The sequence below is a fragment of the Eupeodes corollae genome, chromosome 2, assembly GCF_945859685.1.
Source record: "Eupeodes corollae chromosome 2, idEupCoro1.1, whole genome shotgun sequence".
Lineage (NCBI taxonomy): Eukaryota > Metazoa > Arthropoda > Insecta > Diptera > Syrphidae > Eupeodes > Eupeodes corollae.
The window spans coordinates 105,885,791-105,897,895 of NC_079148.1; the positions used below are offsets into that span (position 1 = coordinate 105,885,791).

Consider the following 12,105-nt stretch of genomic DNA (forward strand, 5'->3'; position numbering starts at 1 on the left):
ATGCTGTAGTCAAAGATGTTATAATAAAAATGATAATTTACATTTTCACTATAATCTTCACTTTACGCTACGGTGGACGTACATAAATAGATGCATATGCAAAGATGTAACCATCAACAATACAAATAGGGACTTTTACTAACAAATGTGAACAACACCTAAGGAAACCGAACGTATCCAATGGATTAAATAATATTATTGGCAGCACTTAATTCTTCTGACAGCGAATTTGACTCGAGATGAGGGAATTTTTTCTAAAAATCGATGCCGCTTCGCTGCGGCTACGAAAAATTTCCTCGCCGCCATTTTTCACTTCAATTTGATTTTTGCGTCGAAGAAGTGTGGAAGTGTACATAAAAGTTCAAATTTTGCTGCTGCATTTTATCCAGCGACAAAAATTCTTTACAAAATAAATAATATATTTTTCTTTCGTTGGCGGTCCTTGTAAGTAAAAATACATTTTAATTTATTACTGTAGCTCTTTCCTTTAAATTTTACTGCAATTTGTAATACTGTAGCTAAAAGGGGTTTCCTGTTTCTTGTACTCAATTGAAATATTAATTAACTTTTAATTAATTTCACATGACTATAGAAACTATTTTGTAAATTTTCTATAAGTTACAAGTTTTCGCACCACCACACCCATTTTTCTTCTAGTTTCTAAGTCGCAAATCTTTTTCTCTTTTCTGTGCCATTTCGGCGCCATCTTGAATTTGCCCCAAGTTCAATTAAAAAAAGAAAATACTTTTATAAAGATTTTATGTAATGGTGATAAAATAAAATTTCTAATTTCAGAAGAAAACAGCTAAAATTGATACAGAAATGCCACGGTATCGGGAATGGGACTTGGCCTGTAAGGTCTATGTCGGGAATTTGGGCTCATCAGCGTCCAAGTATGAAATTGAAAATGCCTTTAGCAAATACGGGCCTTTGAGAAATGTATGGGTTGCTCGAAATCCACCAGGATTTGCTTTTGTTGAATTTGAAGACAGGCGTGACGCTGAAGACGCAACTCGAGGATTAGACGGAACGTAAGTCTAAAATCGAATTCAACTTAACTCTCTATCAAGACGTAGAATTAATACAATTTTTTTTTCTTTTGTATCTATATATAGACGATGCTGTGGAACTAGAATTCGTGTAGAAATGTCGTCTGGCCGGTCGCGGCGAGATGATCGCCGGCGAGGTGGTGGTAGTGCCGGTGGTGGTGGCGGCGGCGGCGGTGGTGGTGGCCGAGGTGGTCGATACAGGTATGATTTGTTTTTTATCTATTTTAAATTTACTAATAAAAGTTATTTCTTTTGTTATTATTTTTATACTCATTTTAATATATATATATTTTGATGTGACCAACTCTGAAAATGTGTTATTGTAATTCTTAAAAAAGCCTATGCCAAGAAATTCATATTAAGCATAATCCATTTTGGTTTTCATAACTCAACTCGAAAGAGAGAAGATACTTATTAGGTACATGTTTTCAGAGGTAAAAAATTGGTAATCTTTCTTGATAGCTCGCTATTTTCGAAAGAATGATTGAAATTATTCACTAGTGTCAGTCTTAATTGAAAACCAAATAATGACGTTGAGATAACATGATATTAAAATAATCAAAATGGAGCTAAAATAGCGACTAGCTTGCAGCGCTGTCAAAGTTAATGCGTGCGAAAATAACATTCAACCCCCATTCAGTTCAATATTTTCGGATAAAACTAGATCTGGTTCGGTGAAATCGGGAGTGATTTTTTAGACATTTGGTTTTCAAGAAGAAATAAAGCTCATCTAAACTTTCCTTTATCACAGCCAGAATTTTCATACTTAAGAAACGTTTTCAAACGTTTTAGTTAACAGTATTTAAAGTTTATAGTCTACAAATTTTGTTTTATAATTTAAAGCCAATAAAACTCAGGGAAGTATAGTTTACTTTAGGTTTTACATATTTTTTATTCATCGCAAATCGTTTTTGAGATACGTTTTTTCGCTCATAACACCTTTATCCAGGAATTGGTTTTGATTTAATTGATTAAAAAATAAAAGGTTGTTAAGTGACATATTGACATATTTTTACCTTCTCGAGGACCTGCTGAAATAGCATGAGAATAAAACCATTGCTGTGAGGAACAAATTTCATCTGTTCTTGTTGTAGGTTAGGTTAGGTTATAGTGGCTGTCCAAGATGGAAACAGACACACTTAGGCCAGTTTAATGGCCCATTGTAATACCACATGAATCTTGAGGCTTCATCCTAAGCTCAATGGAACCAGCTTGAGTCCTTACGAAACGTGAGAGGCTGATTATACCGATATGATTTAGATCGTTAAAGAAGAATTCTCCTAGGTCATTCTTGCGTTTTCGAGCTAGAGCAAGGCATGTGCAGAGAAGATGAAGAACCGTTTCTTCCTCGTCCATACAGCTTCTGCAAAAGTCATTTGAGAATACGCCTAGTCTCGTGGCGTGCTTTCCTATTCGACACTGTCCGGTTGTACTGTACCGTTCCTGGCGAGTTCATCTGCCTTACAGTTACCTGGAATGTCTTTATGGCCCGGCACCCAGCAAAGGTGAATAATAAACTGTTGCGCCATCTCCATTAGAGATGCTCGACAGTTATGGACTGTTATAGAGTTTGTAGAGGCAAAGTCCAGAGATTTGATAGTGGCCTGGCTGTCGGAGAAAAAACGGATATCAGATGTTGATATCACGTTTTCTTTGAGCCAAGACAAGAATTCTTTTATCGCCAAAAGTTCCGCCTAGAACACTCTACAATGATTGGGAAGGCGGAATGAGAGACTTCATTTCAGTCGTTCAGAGTACAGACCTCCACCAACCCCTTCCTTTTGTTTTTTGACTTATCTGTATAAAAATGGATTGACACATCCTCCAAGAATGTCCTATTCTCCCAAAAAGATCTGGTAGGTATAGAAATCTGGAAGTTTCTATCAAATTGTAGTTGGGGGATGGTGTAGTCTGTGTGCTTTGGAATTGATTCTAAGTACCTTAGAATTACGGAGTGGCCAATGTTGTTAGTCCACTGCAACGAAGCATTGAGGCGAATAGCAGAGCTTGCAGCTACATATTTGTTTGCTAAATATGTCAAGAGGTGTAAGGTAGAGCAAGGTTTCCAGTGCTGCAAACGGGGTCGTGCGAAGCGATCCGCTTATACATAGGCAGGCTGAACGTTGGACTTTATTTAACTTATCCCTGTTTATACCTTTCTCTAAAGCAGTCCACGATACTGCCACATCGTACGTTAAAATCGGTCTGATTACCGATGTGTATAGCCAATGCGTGATTCTGGGTTATAAGCCCCATTTATTACCAATAGCTTTTTTGCAAGAAAAGAGAGCTACAGTAGCTTTTTTGACTCTTTCCTGTACGTTGCGTTTCCAATTTAGTTTTTTTTTGTCTAAGACAAGACCCACGTATTTAGCCTCGTTTGAGAACTTTAATTGGATTCCTTTAATATAAGGAGGGTTGACAAACGGAATTTTTTATCTCCTCGAAAATAAGACCAGATCGGTTTTGTGTGGGTTAACACCCAGTCCACACCGATCAGCCCAAAGTATTAGTCTGTCCAAGCCATTTTGTAAGAGTTCTTTTAGGATGTTAAGATGCTTTCCTGAAACTGCTTTAGCAACGTCGTCCGCATAGGCTATCACTCTGAAACCCTCCGCATCCAGACTAGTTAGGATTTCATTCACCACTAGGGACCAGTGGAGAGGGGATAGGACACCACCTTGCGGTGTCCCTCTACTAACGAATCGTCTAAAATGAATTAACTTGTTCTTCTTGTAAGTTTTTAATATTTTTCTGTAGAAAGTTCGTTCCATTTTTTGGTTTACTGGCTGAACAGAATGGTGTAGCTGTCTGTTGTCTGTAGCACTGTCAAAGTTAAAAGATACGAAAATACTATACATCGACACAATGAGAAGCTGTAGCTGCAGCGCAAGTTGACTTAACTCTAACTTTTGGCGGCGTTACAAGCTACATTTGAAATGACAGATGGGGGAAACACATTTCATTCCCTAAATTGGAGCACGTTAAGTTTATATTGAAAATCACTCAATGAACGAAAATTATTTTGCATGTCAATAACAACGGTTTTTTGTATTAGCAGTTCTTATGGAGTCTCGGTACTGATCTGCGGTGTAAAATGTTTTCGCAATACATTTTCAATTCTGCCGAAGTCTCTTATTCTGCGTTTGACGTTAAGAATGAACTCCTAAGTTGTAGAATCACATCTTCCACAAATAAAATGCCTTCGATATTGCGAGTCTCGGCATGAGCATTGTTTGTTGCAAGTTAACAGTTAAATACACAACATTCTTCTCATTAAGTAGCTTAATCGATGCTTTGCAGTGTTGTTTCCCGCATCACAAGTGCTGCATGTATCACTACGTGGCTGCCTAAAAGAAAGATTAAAGTTCGAGACAAAAATATTTCTGTAAAATGTTTCCTTTACAAAAAAAACAATGTTCTTTGTTATTAAGGTCACATTTTTCAATATACAACTTGTGCATTTTGGACACGCTCAGAAGAGGGGAGAAATATTTTTTGAATGGGTTTTTATTTCTGGAATAATGCGACTCTTCCGCAGGAAACCCCCTATGTGTTCGCATATGTGACCCTCACTTTGTCCTGAACTTTATTTACCCGAACAAGGTGTTTTCCTCTTTTGTCCGGTGAGCGAACAGACTTTCCAGATCTGAGCTTTTGCTGTATTATTCTCAATTTTCTTAAACTTATTTGGAAAAGAGAAGAAAGAGCAAACTGACACACCCGACCTTTTTTTTTCAGCACGATTAATGTGAACCTTTGTTTTGAAGATATCATTTAAATGCTACTACACAACACGCATTCGCATTAACATCTAACTTATAAAACCCAGAAAGCATTTCTTTTTTACACTCAAATCGATATTTTTTGAACATTGATAGCGACAATTTTTGCTATGTTCACACAAGTTTCCATTATTGACAATTTTTTCCTTCATTACTTCAGCTTTTTGAGAAATATATTCCTTACCTTGTGCTCTAACAAGGCAGCCTTTCGTTTTTTCTATTTGGGTTGGTTCTTTCTTTGCTTTTTTTGAGACTTTGGAAGAACATCAGATACTATTGCTTCTTCAGGTTCTACTTCTGGCTCAAACCTGGTCTCATTTACCCTAAAATCCTTTATAAGTCCTACTGCTAGTTTCTGTTTTTAAATCGGGAATGTAATCATCGTTGTCTTCTTCTGAAAAGTCCATCTCACTTTCGCTACTATTTTGTCTATTTGTGGTCAAAAAATCTATACGCCAATAAGTTCGAGAATGATATCCCTTAATAGATTTCGGTGCACATTAAGCATTCCAACAGAATGTCAAATATAGGGTTCATGTGTGGCACGTAGCGCCGTCCTACTGGAAACACACTCGTCAAGGTCCATATGGTTCAATTTGGGCCATGAGAAATAAGGTATCGTTATGTAGGTCTCGCTGTTGATGGTGGCCACCTCACTAACGTCGTTTTCAAAAAAGTACAGACCAATTACGCCTCCGGCCCATAATCCACACCAAACGCTAACTTTTTGAGGATGCATTTCCACTTGGTGAACCTCGCGTGGGTTGGTGTCGTCCCATATACGGCAATTTTGTTAACCATTCATCCAAAAATGAGCCTCGTCACTAAAGATTATATATCGCCCAAAATTAAGGTCCTCTTCCAAACAATTCAAAGCATAGTCAGCAAACAAACGGTTGTCTATGGTCATGATCTTTCAGCTCCTGGGTCAGTAGGATCTTACGCGTAAAGGCCCAAGTCCCGAATCAAAATTCGCAAATATGAAGCCCGCGAAAGGCCGTCTTCTTGTGCACGGCGACTAATAGACTGCCTATGGTTCTGGTGTACACTTCCACGAACCACGGCTATGTTCTCGGCCGAACCTTTGGTTTCTTTAAACGGACGGGTGTTGGCTGATTGTTTACTGATCCGGTCGTCTTAAATTTGGCCACCAAACGTTGAAGAGTCGATTGTGAAGGTTCACCAAGTCTACCGTAAAATGGGCGCGATGCGCGCAACGTTTGCAACACTAATTTTGATAATAAAGTTTTATCATTTCAACGTGCTGTTCAATTGTGTAACTTGCCATAATGATTTGGCATAAACAACTGAATAATAAACAAAAGATTTGACATATGTCACCAAAACAAAGTGGCGGCCACGGTGCGCCAAAAAAAACCCTATATTTCCAAGATGTTGCATAATATAAAATGAAGGAAGCTTTACAATTTTTCATTTAGGCTCCTTTCATCAAAATTTTTGGTGAGTTAAGTCAAAGTTATTAAAAATCTCATATACAAAAATGAAATTCCTAGAACTTGGAACTAAATTTACTGAAATTAAGAGCAAAGAATTAGATCTATATGACTTGAGTCTTAGGCATAGTGAATAACCTTTAAAAAGAGTTCTCGATTTATTTGTTTGTGCATCAGAGTTGGTTACTTTTGTTTTTAACGTTTATATCTTAAGACCACTATATGTATGTATATAATATTTATATAATTTATAACATGACAATTATGTATATCATTTTTGTGTTTACCATTTTTGTCGACTTTTTCTTTCTTTGTTGTTGTTTAATCGCAAAATGATGATAACATTTTTTTTCCGTGTGCGTATATTTACAAACAAAATACAAACAAACACTTGTGTATGTTTATTTCAATTAAAAAGTAAACATATTATAATTTTTTTTTTGTTGATAAAGTAAAATTAAAACGCCGCATATGGTAATCATTTTCAGGGCAAAGTCTACTAGTTCTACTACTACTACTACTACTTCCTCCTCCTACTACAACATCTTCACGAATAACTGCTCCTACTCCAACAGCAACTCCAACTACTACTACTTCTACAATCACAACAAAGATACATCTACTGCCATCACCAAAGTCATCAATTCTTCTGCTAGTTTCAGCACCAAATTGTGTCTACTTCTAGGCTGCTGTGGTAGTGAAGCTACTTTTTCGGGGATGAAATCACCATCATCCCCGACGTCGCTAATGCCCATTGAACGATTGTTTCCTCCATGAATATAGAATAGAGATTCGCTCTCATATAAATATAATTGCCAATGTGTAGAAATGTTTTGTATAAAACAAAAACAAATAAAAAAACATCGGAGGAAACGATAAGTTAAGGTCGACAAGACAATATTTGCGCATCAAAGGCGACAAATCTTCAAGTATGATCCATCTGATTCCCACATCCTTACAGACTCCCAAACAACCCTTCAAGAACAACAACAGGCGCGTGATATATAAGCTAACAAAACAAACAAAAGTCGATAACTACCGGTTGCGCACTTTCTTCAGCACATCACGTGTAGACAAACTAAAACTACTTTCCTCTTTATGAGCAACGTCGTAGCTTAGTGCGTTGCGTGGGTCAGCAATTTTGTGCGGTGGACAGACAACATCTATAGAAATGTCTCCACTCCACCCAGCCACAACAGAACAAATTAGGCGGTTGATCGATCAGCTATCCAACACATCCCACTAAAGCAGCATAAGTCATCCATAAGTCACATTTGTTGTTGTTGTTTTTTCTTTGAAATTATTAATTTGAATTTTGTTTTGCAAACGAGAGTGCTGGACCCCTGCTCGCTGTTCTTCTTGACATCTTATTCTAGTTCATCCACCATCACAAAAAACGAACACACATCTATCAGCCAACCAATCAGTCAATCAATCACCACAGCCACCACCACTGCTAGTTACCCTTCGCCTACGGACTGACTTAGAGATATAAATTTGGGGGACTTTTTGGTCGTCGTCGTCGTCGTCGTCATGTTACACTTCCCGCCGCGTCGAAAACAGCCGTTTCTCCTCACCTCTGCTTCTCCACAGTCCACACCTATGCACCTCTGCATCCAATCATCAACAACACTCCCTGATGATGCGTCGCGGTAAAAAAAAAAACAAGAAAACCAACAACCCGAATCCGAAACTGAAACATCACGAACTTTTTCTTATCCTCTGACGCGCGGCGAAAGCTTCTTCTCTTCAATTGAATTGAACCAAATTGAGCAACAATTAAACGTCGCCTTCTTGAATCATCTTCCTTCTTCCGCTAATTTTATATATATGTATGCATATATACAACAACCGCCGGCGTTGTTCAACACAAACACCACACAATCATCGTTTGATCGTCGCGTTCTCAGCTCAACTCGCAAAACTACCTAAGTCAAGTCAAAGTCAACTCATCATCGTCAGTTGTTTCAGTCAATTTCTGCAAAGAATCAAAAAGACCAAAGACCAAAAAAGAACCACACACCTGCATCATTTTAGTGGTTTGTTGTTTATTTTTTATACTATATCATTTTGTTTCGATATTAGATAAAAAAAAGTTGATTATTTTGTTTTCTTTATAAAAAAAACCTTACATAATTTATTGATGAATAAAATTGTCCTTTTCGAAAAAGGATGCGAAAAAATAGCTAATTTGTTTTTCCACAGTTTTCTCTATGTATTGTATATGCACTTGCTCTCTCTTTCTTTCGATTTGCTTTATTTAATTTCGTTTTGTTTTCTAAATAAATTTACAGATCTCGTTCACCAAGACGCTCGAGGAGTCGTTCAAGGAGTTTTTCACGTGACAGACGAAGCCGATCAGATTCTCGCGATCGTCGCTAAATAAAAAAAAACAAAACGAAAAACTTAAAGATTATGCACTCTTTATATATAAATAAATATATATATAAATATCATTTTTAAATTTAAAATCTAAACAAACACCATACCACAATCCAACCCACACAATTTGTGTAGTATAACAAAAAAAATAAACATTATGTATAAGCGAATATTTTTAAAAAATTAAAAAACATCTATAGCTGGAGTTTGTTTTAAACAAAAGTAAAAGTTAAAAAATCGTATTCCCATATTGTGTTTTGGAATATTGTACAAACAAAAACTAATGCAACTATAAAAACAATGCATACATAAAATTAAACTTTTCTGAACTTTAAAATTATAAATTAGTTTTGTAATAAATTTTAAGTTTTGTTTTATAGTTCAGCTAATTACACTAGAGTATAAATTGTGTGAACCTCTTGTAATATTGTATAAGTAAGTTTAAAGGAAAAAACAATAAAAATGACTAATGTAGTTCTAAAATAATGAATTTAAGAGTTTTTCTTTATTTATTTTCTTGGTTGTTGTCAAGCTCTTGGAAAAATTGAATGTTGAGAAGGTTTGTATTAAAAATCGGCAACTGACTATCCAAATAGGGGCTTCATAATAAAACGGAATTCAAGCTGAATTTTTGTTTCATATCAAATATTGTATTGTATTCACAATAATAGTAACGCTTCTTACTATCGAGTAATTCTGTACCTTTCAATTTAGTTTGGTGAACATGTCAACAACTAATGTCGACCTATCGAATAAACGTGAGATAAACGCAAAGCCATTTTAAGTCTAGCATTATACGCTCTGCAAGAATGGTACAGATTAATATAAGAGGGGCGTTTAATATATTCCCGGTATCGGGGTGAAGCTGTGGTTATATATATAAATTGACTTATTTATCAAGTAATACTATTATTTTAGTGCATTCATGTAAAATTTCATATAAATGTGATTATTATTTACCGTTAAATCTCTATTTAAACAGAATCATAATGGCAACTGAGAAGATGATGGTGAAAATTGAGCATCGCGCTGTAATTAAATTTCTCAGTAAGCAAGGAAAAAGTCAAAAAACTATTCATGAAGAAATGGTGGCAGTTTACCAAAGAAGTCGAAAAACTTGTTCTCGAGGATGCCCGAATAAAGGTGAAAATGATGGCAGAGATCACCAAGACTTCGACTGGTATCATTCACACCATCCTTCATGACCATCTTAACCTTTCAAAGGTCAGTGGAAGGTGGGTGCCACGAATGCTCACAGCGCCTGAGAAGAAAGTGAGAATCGCATGCTGTAGAGAGCTTTTGGAAATGTGTAGTGAGAACGCAAACGCTGTTATGCATCGGATTGTTACTGGGGACGAAACATGGGTTCAACACTATGACCCTGAAAGCAAACAAGAGTCCATGCAGTGGCATAAAAAAGGAACAGACCCCCCGAAGAAGTTCAAAGTCACTCCGTCTGCCGGGAAGCTCATGGCCACAGTTTTTTGGGACTCAAAGGGAATCTTACTCATTGAGTACAAAAAAAAGGTGAAACCATCAACGCCAAATACTACGCTTCCACTTTGCATAATTTGTGGGAGGAAATAAAAAAGAAAAGACGGGGTAAACTCGCAGCGGGTGTGTTGCTTCCTCATGACAACGCTCCTGTTAACACGGCGCGAGTTTCCAAAGCTGCTGTGCGAGATTGTGGTTTTGAAGACCAGACCTTGCCCCTAGTGATTACTTCCTGTTTCCGGATTTGAAAAAATGTCTTCGTGGAAAAAGATTTTCGGATGATGAAGAACTCAAGTCGGCAACAAATGGGTATTTTGCAGGGAAAGAGGTAACTTATTTTTTAAAAAAGCTTATCTCAAGATGTAACAAATGCATTGATGTTAGGGGAGATTATATTGAAAAATAAAAACAATTTAAATTGAATTCGCATTTTCCTTCATATCGATACCGAGAATATATTGAACGCCCCTCGTATATATGTATGTATATGTATATATTATGTACATTTGTAAAAAACAATATAGGTATGTATATTTAAACTGAAATTTAAAACAAAGTAAACCAATGAAGCCAAAAAGCCAAAGCTTTTAAATTCAAAAACAAATTTTAATGTATTTATTTAAATATTGTTAAATAAATTACTTACTTACTTACTCCGTAAGAACGCAACTAAATGTGGAAATTGCGATTTATCAAGCAACAAAGTCTCCTGTACATTATGTACATTTGCGAATACTGATATGAAGTTGTGGAAAGTAATTTTTGAAATTTGGAACTTTGGTGTTGTTATGAAAATGGAACGTTTTATTAAAAGGAAATCACTAAACTACTAATTACTTGGATGTACTACAGTAAAACTTCTTTTTTGATTTATATACATACATATTTATTATAATAATTTTATTATTTTTAGTTGTAGAATGAAAATTAATGAATAAAATGTATTTCTAATTCTTAATTCTAAAATTAACCTAGTAATACAAAAAGTTCACAAAAAAGAACTAAATAAAAAAACTTTGTGTTGAATGTCCCTTCTCCATCAAAGGGAACATCATCACCACAGGATTTCTACTATAGCACAAGTTCCGACTATTCATTTTTCATTCGTATCGTCATTCTCGTCATCATTGCTTTCATCATTTGCTAATTTGTTTGTAACCAAAATTAATTTAAGTAATAAATTTGATCGTGTACAAAAGTTAAATGCTTACCATCGTCCTCATCATCTGTTGCTTGTCCCGGCAATGATTGTTCGTGGTTTCCATTGTTTATATCATCCCTAACATGTCCCAACAGCTCAAATTTTTTCACTACTTTCACTATTTCCTGACGAGAAGGTGCTTCACGACGACCAAAAAGCTCCCTCGCCTTACGAACTGTGACATCAAAATTTGAAAAATTTTTGTAGTGAATTTTAATAACTTCAATTCGTTGTTGACAAGTGTATCGTTCCATCTTTACCTTAGGAATAGTAAAGGCCGAACCGAAAGGTACTCTACATCAAAATCTAAAACTAATAAATATTAAAGTGTTTTTGTATATATCGGTCATTTTGATTTGCCAACAAACTGAAACGTCAATTTCTAATATCAATTCACCACTGCTAAAGTAAATTCACCACAAATTGATGAGAAATTCATGAAAGTGTTCAAAAAGTACTAAAATACGGATAATGAATTGTAAAGTGCTTACCTGACCTAAAATGGACAATTTTGTTGCATTTGTTGATAACAATAACACAAACAAATGGGTCACTAAAATATCATGTTGTTTAAAATTTTTAATTATATAATTTTAACTTATAAAAATAAATAATTTGCCTTTCTTATTCTTTATAATTTGTTTAAATTTATATGTTAAAAGAAAAATGAAGTAATATTGGAGAAGTACCTACTTTGGGAGACAGCTATAGCTACCTTAAATACATTGCGTAAAATAACC

The 12,105-nt window shown here is 35.6% G+C and overlaps 1 protein-coding gene across 2 annotated transcripts; it reads left to right on the forward strand.

The window, feature by feature from the left end:
• Nucleotides 1-285: 285 nt before the first annotated feature.
• On the forward strand, nt 286-9,160 carry LOC129945012 (RNA-binding protein 1-like). Of its 2 annotated transcripts, XM_056054675.1 has the most exons (5): nt 286-444; nt 796-1,031; nt 1,116-1,250; nt 6,777-8,327; nt 8,583-9,160. In XM_056054675.1, the coding sequence occupies exons 2-4, from the start codon at nt 823-825 to the stop codon at nt 7,063-7,065; spliced, it is 633 nt and encodes a 210-aa protein (XP_055910650.1). In that variant the 5' UTR covers nt 286-444; nt 796-822; the 3' UTR covers nt 7,066-8,327; nt 8,583-9,160. The 2 variants fall into 2 exon arrangements, with proteins under 2 accessions (XP_055910650.1, XP_055910651.1); XM_056054676.1 differs by lacking the exon at nt 6,777-8,327.
• The last annotated feature ends 2,945 nt before the right edge of the window (nt 9,161-12,105 follow it).

Excerpts from the sequence above, each read along its gene's own strand:
- LOC129945012 (XM_056054675.1), top strand. The coding sequence starts at position 823 with ATGCCACGGTATCGGGAATGGGACTTGGCCTGTAAGGTCTATGTCGGG. Across the intron at positions 1,032-1,115 it reads ACTCGAGGATTAGACGGAAC|ACGATGCTGTGGAACTAGAA; the intron begins GTAAGTCTAAAA and ends ATCTATATATAG. Across the intron at positions 1,251-6,776 it reads GGCCGAGGTGGTCGATACAG|GGCAAAGTCTACTAGTTCTA; the intron begins GTATGATTTGTT and ends AATCATTTTCAG.